The following is a 7,574-nucleotide window of genomic DNA, read 5'->3' on the forward strand; positions in this document are numbered from 1 at the left end:
TGTTACATATTTATGAATCTCTAGTCTTATTTAGCTAAGTACTACCTCCGTCTCATTCCAATAGGCTAGTATTCTATTTTGGGTTGTCCCATTCTGATAGTTCACTTCCATAAATAGAAAGGAAAGATGATATTTCATTGGTGGATTTGGAGAGAGAAGATATTTCATTGGTGGAGGTCTTGATTCTTGACCCTTTAGGTATTGATAGTAATGTACAAAATTATTTTTATTTATACAATTGAAGTTCCATATTTGTATGAATGAACAACCTTATTTAGCTAAGAATGTCACTTGATATAAATAACATTAATCTAGGGTGTGTTTGGTTCTTAGAATCTTGAAGTGATTTGGTGGAATGTAATTTGTTCTGTTTGGTTGTTAAAAAGAAAATCAATCTGATCCAAATTACTAATCTCTTTTATTTAAGGGCATCTTTTAAAGCACCAATCCATTCTAGTATATAATAGCATCACATTTAAACAAAAGTGTGCAACTTGGATACTAACTAATACATCTACCATTTCAAATCTCTCAGACATTATGGGAAGAACCATTACATTAGCTCAAGCACCAATACTCTCATTCCTTTCAAGTTCACACCATAAAAAACCACGAGCGATCAAGAACGGTCCTTTGGTTTTGTGTGTCCATAACCAACCCACATCTAACCATGACCAAACTCTCAAATTTGATAGGAGAGATAACAATATAGCCACCGAATCCAAGACTATTTATCACGATAATTGGCTTGAAAATATTGCCATTTCATACATCACTAAGACCATCGCCGACACTGCTGGTTTGTTTTGCTAGTTTTTCCTTCTATATCATATTATTATTTCGCATATACATTTTCTTTTTTATGAAAAATAATTATAGGGATCAAAAATGACGTCAAAGGGTACAAAGGGCTGGTGATGGTATCAGAAGAGATGTTTCAGAAGTTTAGTCCGATCGAATCACGCCAAATTGTTATCAAGGCTCTCGAGAGCATTATTCCTCCTTTTTCACTCCACATGGAAAGTTCTTCATTTTCTTCGTTATAATCTTTTTAGATGTTTTATACTAAAGGTGGCGATTCTGACCCATTTCCTAATGAACTGGTTTATTTTCGTCATGGTTTTCAAATGAGTAAAACAAAAATATAAAAATATAAAAAAATCTCAACATGAAAGGAGACATGTAATAAGTAAGATTAACACTAATTAAATGGGGCAATCCGATCCAGTCTAGTAGTTCCTATGACCCGCCCATTTTGTCACCTTTACTTACAGTTGTCATGCTTTTCCTGCAAGTAATACTGTATTTTGGATACGCAGATAAGAGAACTCACACCTCAATCAAAATTCACAAGGGAGTTTTTTGCCATCATTACCACCCTTGCCTTTGGTTGGCTTGTCGGCCCTGGTGAGGTACAATCCTGGCTCATTAACTAAAACTACGTATAAGTTATTATAATCATATCAAATTTTCAGTTACTAGAAAACTAGAAACCATAGTTCACATAATTATTTAACAACACTAACTTTTATAATTTGTAGTTAAAAACAACGTTTCATGATATTATTTACAAGGTAAGAGAGTCGGAGCTTGAAGGGAGAAAAGAGAGGAATGTTGTCCACATAACGAAATGCAGGTATTTTTTTTAACGTTAAGTTACGAAGTATAAAATACAATGTTATTGTCAAACAATTAATGTTTTTTCAGAAAAATGTAGATTTTTGGAGGAGTCCAATTGTTTGGGTATGTGCACAAATCTTTGCAAGATGCCAACACAAGATTTTTTCAGGAAAAATTTCAAAACTCCTATCAACATGGTTCCTAGTAAGTTAATTCTAGAAGCAAGCTATTAAACTCGTTTATATCGCTGGGAGAATAGATTATGAACATTTATCATTATGCTGTACACCTAGAAAGTAATAAACGCGTGAAATTGATCAGTTACAGGAGCACTTGTGAGTCTGTGATTGTTGGGCCATCCATATGAATGACCATAGGGTTTAAGAGTTACGCAGCCTAACCTGGTTATCCTATGACCATTTCCGACCCTAAATTATAAAAGAATTAATCACACCTAATTAAGAATGTGGTGCACTAAAATCAATTCAAGAGCGGACATGAACCATACAACTAAAGGTGAGTATCAATACATTCACTTACTATGTAGAGGTCTGAAAGAACGTATGACCGACCACATATGATGGGCCCACGTGTACTCCAATTAGGATGCACCACTCCATTTAGTATCGTGTATGTTTCAAGTTAGTGTGCCAATTACATTTTTGAGCAGACAATAGAAATTTACGATACTTGGTGAATAATTTTTCGTGTTAGTTGTGAGTTCACTGTTCACTGTTCACTGTTCAATGTTCACATAAACTTTGACTTGAAAAGGCAGTAATATTTCAATGTGGAGTTTATAATTTGTGTAACATTGTTCTTTTGAAGCATAAGTGCTACAACTATTGAATTCTGTAAAGTGTACTAATTACGAGTTTATGACTATTCTAATCTGCAGAATTTGATGATATGAGTTGTGAGATGATATTCGGTCAACATCCTCCAGCACAAGAAGATGATCCAGCTTTTAAGCAACCTTGCTACAAATTATGTAAATACTTTTAACGATGATTCAGTTTTTATTTCAATTATGTGATTTCATAAAATTTCAGTTTTATTTTTCAATGTACGTCGCATGCAGGTAATGTAAAACGAAGGCACAGTGAAATATGCGTTAGATAGGCACTCGAAAAGGAGAAAGATGTGCAGAAGATGCTGCTGGCCACTTTGTTAATTTTATACTCCTCATACCTACTAATACAGGTTAAGTAAGTTATAAACTACTTTATTAAAATACATACAAGTCCTGTGTTTATGTGCTTAATCAGTCCTGTATTTAAATCAGTTGTGAAACTTATATGATTTAATGGACACTTTGTTAGTTTTATATTATGTCATGCATCTGTAGAATTTGCTAGACGTGTAAATGATAAAAGGCTCTTTATGCAGTCTATACAATAATAAGTTGTTTTGGGAAATAGATACTCTATGATTTGGTAACTTTTGGTTGCATTTTTGTTAAGGTATTTTTAACTTTTCACATCTTTATAATTTCATTATCTTGCGGGTAAGGTAGGGATTCTTTAAATCTGGCAACAGTTGTGCTAAAATGGCTCGATCTGAGTTCTTAACGTATGAACAAATTTGAGGTTGTTGGAGTCATGTGTATTACGTGACATTCTAAGCTTATAATGTTTCATTTCTAATGGGTTAAACGAGTATAACTTCACAAAAAATAGGTCATATGCGTTAAAAGTTCCAAGCACATAACTTCTAAATTAAAAGCAGGTTTGATGTTTCACATATTATTACCAAACCACCATTTAGACCATATATAACCATCACTATGATGTCAAAGGTAAAATATAAAATATATAATTTATAATTTAAAATATTATTGGAAGTTGGATATAAAATATATAAAAATTAATGGAGAAATCTGATTGGTCCAATAATTCCTGACGCTTACCTTTTTTTCCGTCAGATTCTTGACTGACGCGCCCCCATAGCGTCACGGGTGACGCCCCGTTATGGGCGTCAGGGGCGTCAAGGCCTTGACAAGTGGGATGCCACATAGACTTTTGGGGCGTGAGAGGTAGTGGGTGATGCCACATTATATATGGTCTTATGCATTTTGGATCATCCCAACAGTCCCCATAACCAAGTAACATGACAATATAAACCCAAGAATTCATCATTTTCTGAAACCAATTGATGATAGAGGGATTTCTTCTTATATTTATATACAAAAGTTTGTTTTATCCCATGACCGATGTGGGACTTTGGTTTGCACCCTTATACCCGCCCATTTTTCACCTATACAGCCATTATCCACATAAACTATAAATGATCCGCTAACAGTATAAAGTGGACCTAGATTTACCCCTTGATAAGAAAAGTAGTGTACTCAAATCAACTCATGAAGTTAGAGAGACAGTAATCATACAGGTTAAGGAGAATAACAGTATTTGAACTAAAATATAGAGGTCGAAAAACATGTTTGACGGGCCCATGTGTACTCCACTCGAGGCGCACCAATACAAGCAGAGTAAAAAAAAAAAAAAAGTTTTCTAAGTTCCAAATTCAATCATGAATTAAGACTGAATTCAAAGTCTTATGTGTCGCAATTATGCCAGTTACATCTTTAAGCAGACAAAAGAAGTTTGTGATAGTTTTTAATGACCGTTTTCACAGGGAGTCAGGGACTACCAACGTCAAAAGAAAAGCTTAGGGATGAAACCAGCAATTTTTTTACAAACCACAGGACTATATTGCAGTAAAAAGTCTAATCCGCGTTTTGCCACCTCTAGCTTAACTTGCTTTGACAAAGGTAAATGTGCAAATGGGATTATTTCATTGAAACTGAAATTAGTCAGTTGATCTTTATTGTTTATGAACCTGGATTCATAATTTTTGAATCATGAGTGCAGACTCAAAGTTGCACTTTGATGGAACGATGGCATGTCAATGTGAGTATGTGACACATTATGCTTCTTGAATAACTTTGATATCGTACACCCTATTGAGAGATTTTATATCTCTAAACAAAAAATATTGAGTACTTAAATACTGTTCATAATTTGATTTTGAGGTTTCATTATTAACTTTGGTGATGCTTGCAATAATGGTTTAACTACTGTATCTGTAACCAAGTCACATTAGTCCTTGAGTGCATTAGTCATCTCATATGAGTTCTTGTAATGAAGGGTTCAAGTTGAACAAAGGTGGACAGAAGGTGTCTCCCAAACCATATATCTAATGAGAACTAACTTTCCCTAGGATTTCCGAAAACTTCGTATTTGCCAAAAATGAGACACGGTCGAACAAACTGGTATATATATATATATATATATATATATATATATATATATATATATATATATATATATATATATATATGCATTTCCACTTAAGCCACTACATATAAACTAATATTAAGCACTCATCAAATCTATATCCTAGAGTTCCAATTAAGACTTGCTAAAATGTAAAATATTCTCACCTAACTGCTGCCGATAAGTCGGAATGATAATGGATCGGATACGACTCGGGTAATGTCGTATCTATGTTTATCTAGTTTTTGTTCATCCATATCTATATCCTTTTAATTTCATTTCATCTATCTATATCCATGGATAATAGATATCCATCGGATATGTAAAAAACAAGAATGTAGGGGTGCGCGTTTCGCTGCTGATAATTGTATGCGATGACTATCGTAATTTATTACACAATCAGTTTACTTGGTGGTTATTACTGGTAATCACCTAAACATGATGACATGAACACACCAACCAAAAAGACGAACGCAATAGAGATCACGAAATCTAAGACCTGTAACAATATATCACAGTAGTTATTTCTATGATGTAACAAATTGGGCAAAAACTATATATATATATATATATATATATATATATATATATATATATATATATGAAAGATGAACACTAACCAAATGTATTAATTCTCAGGACGTAATAGACCGGGTAGAAGAATCTATCGACGAAATCAATGAACCACCAAGTCACATAAAATGTGATGGCTATCGGAAATAAAATGACACTGTAAAAAGATAATTCCATTACTACTATTTTCAAGAAATAGTCCGATTCGTAAACCAATATGACAAACAAAAAAAAAAAAAAAATCAAAACATTATAACCCAAACTTGCATTCAAAACCATGTTGACCTATAATGACTTAAAACACATAATAACCCATTATAACCTTAATTTTACGTTTAAAACCCATTATAACCCTAATATCAAATAAATGTATGATTAATAATCCTAACATCGTATCAGTACATGTGTGATAAAAGATGTAACTTTGAGTGATGAGCTAACAAACCAAAATTTCCTTTTCGAGTTGTCTATCAAGTTACCCATATCACAATATATAGATAAATGAACTGATACTTCTCTTTATCGAGATTTTCGATCCCATAATGTTTTGTCATTAAAACTTGACACGATTGACTTTGAAATTTCAAAATCATTATATGTAAACCATAATTATCAATACAAATTAATACAAATTGAAACTGAAGAGTAATTAGAAACAAACCTAAAGTTGGTTGGAGAGAAACCACATACAGTGACCATAAATAGGCATGAAGCACCAACTTTTAAACGCAATACACACCATAAAAGAAACAACCACAACCAATAATATGGAAAAAAATTTGAATTAATCACACACAATTAGAAATCGAACCTGGAAAACGGATAGATTGCAATTGAAGAATACTGTTGGTGCATATAAGTCCCTAGTTCATATCAACCGACGCTAATTAAAGTTGGACGGGCCAGACGAACGACATATGGGCCTGACGAATGACAGAAGCCCATACAGTATAAATAGAGATGAATGGTTTCATTTGAAAAGTTGATCGTCTCATTTGTTCCAGTCGGTTTTCTCTGTAGTTACAGCAGATCCAAAACCCACCCAAGTCGAATAACGAGTCTAGGCGTTGATCTAATCCGATCTACACGATCCGGTTCGACTAAATCGACACCCGAAAGTCAACGATTCGCTAGAACATCGATCCGAAGATTCGAATAGCCCCAACAAAGTGGTATCAGAGCTACGGTTGTAGGATCGAATCGTTTCCAGCAAAAAATCGTTTTTGAGTTGTTAAAAAAATTGAATTTTTGGGTATTTTCACGTTTTTGGTACAAAAATTGAAAAATTCAATTTTTGGGTGTTAAAATTCGAATTGATCAGTGTATTTGTTCTTTGTCATTATACAAACTTGTTCCAATTTACAGAATTCATTCTCATTCATAAATTATTTAGAAATCTGAGATTTTATTTCAAAATTTCATTTTTAAAATCGATCGAATTTGTGAGATCTAGAGTGTTATATGCAAATCTAAGATTGTAAAAGTGTTAGAAATCGTGTCACGTACCTTTCTGCAAGTCTTTAGCTCCTAATTCCATGTTTTGAGCCTCCTCCACTGTCGACCGCCACAAACCGCCACCACCACCGCCGGTTTCTGGAAAATTCACCAAGAACACCCTGTTTTCTCCCTCCACCGATCGTCTCATTTGTTCCAATCGGTTTTCTCTCTAGTTACAGCAGATCCAAAACCCACCCAAGTCGAATAACGACTCTAGGCGTTGATCTAATCCGATCTACACGATCCGGTTCGACTAAATCGACACCCGAAAGTCAACGATTCGCTAGAACATCGATCCGAAGATCCGAATAGCTCCAAAAAATACAACGAACACTACAATAACATCCAAACAATCAGGAGAATAATAGCAAGAAACTTGCAACAAAAATTGAAAAATTAAGCATAAAATAATCTTTTACCTGTGAAGAACAAATCACCAGGGCAAAATATGAGCAGAGGTTTTTTGGGTAAAAAAAAGGAAAAGAATAGAGAGAAGATAAGGAGATGGCTGGGATGAGCGAAGTCAAGATTACAGGACATGGACATGCAGGACATCCTTGTATGTTCGTTTTCCCTGATTTCCTCCTGCTCTAGTTACGATGGATATGG

The 7,574-nt window shown here is 34.0% G+C and overlaps 1 protein-coding gene across 1 annotated transcript; it reads left to right on the forward strand.

Moving 5' to 3' along the window:
• The first annotated feature begins 540 nt into the window (after nucleotides 1–540).
• LOC139902581 (beta-carotene isomerase D27, chloroplastic-like) lies at nucleotides 541–2,805 on the forward strand. The gene is made up of 7 exons (XM_071885189.1): nucleotides 541–799; nucleotides 880–1,018; nucleotides 1,319–1,412; nucleotides 1,575–1,636; nucleotides 1,718–1,824; nucleotides 2,519–2,611; nucleotides 2,702–2,805. Exons 1-7 carry the CDS (start codon nucleotides 541–543, stop codon nucleotides 2,740–2,742), a joined length of 795 nt encoding a protein of 264 aa, XP_071741290.1. The 3' UTR covers nucleotides 2,743–2,805.
• The last annotated feature ends 4,769 nt before the right edge of the window (nucleotides 2,806–7,574 follow it).

The sequence above is a fragment of the Rutidosis leptorrhynchoides genome, chromosome 3 (genome assembly GCF_046630445.1).
Source record: "Rutidosis leptorrhynchoides isolate AG116_Rl617_1_P2 chromosome 3, CSIRO_AGI_Rlap_v1, whole genome shotgun sequence".
In the NCBI taxonomy this organism is placed as follows: Eukaryota; Viridiplantae; Streptophyta; class Magnoliopsida; order Asterales; family Asteraceae; genus Rutidosis; species Rutidosis leptorrhynchoides.

Coding starts and splice junctions, on each gene's coding strand:
- LOC139902581 (XM_071885189.1), top strand. CDS start 541: ATGGGAAGAACCATTACATTAGCTCAAGCACCAATACTCTCATTCCTT. Junction 1,637..1,717: donor GTCCACATAACGAAATGCAG/GTATTTTTTTTA, acceptor AGAAAAATGTAG/ATTTTTGGAGGAGTCCAATT. Junction 1,825..2,518: donor TCCTATCAACATGGTTCCTA/GTAAGTTAATTC, acceptor TCTAATCTGCAG/AATTTGATGATATGAGTTGT.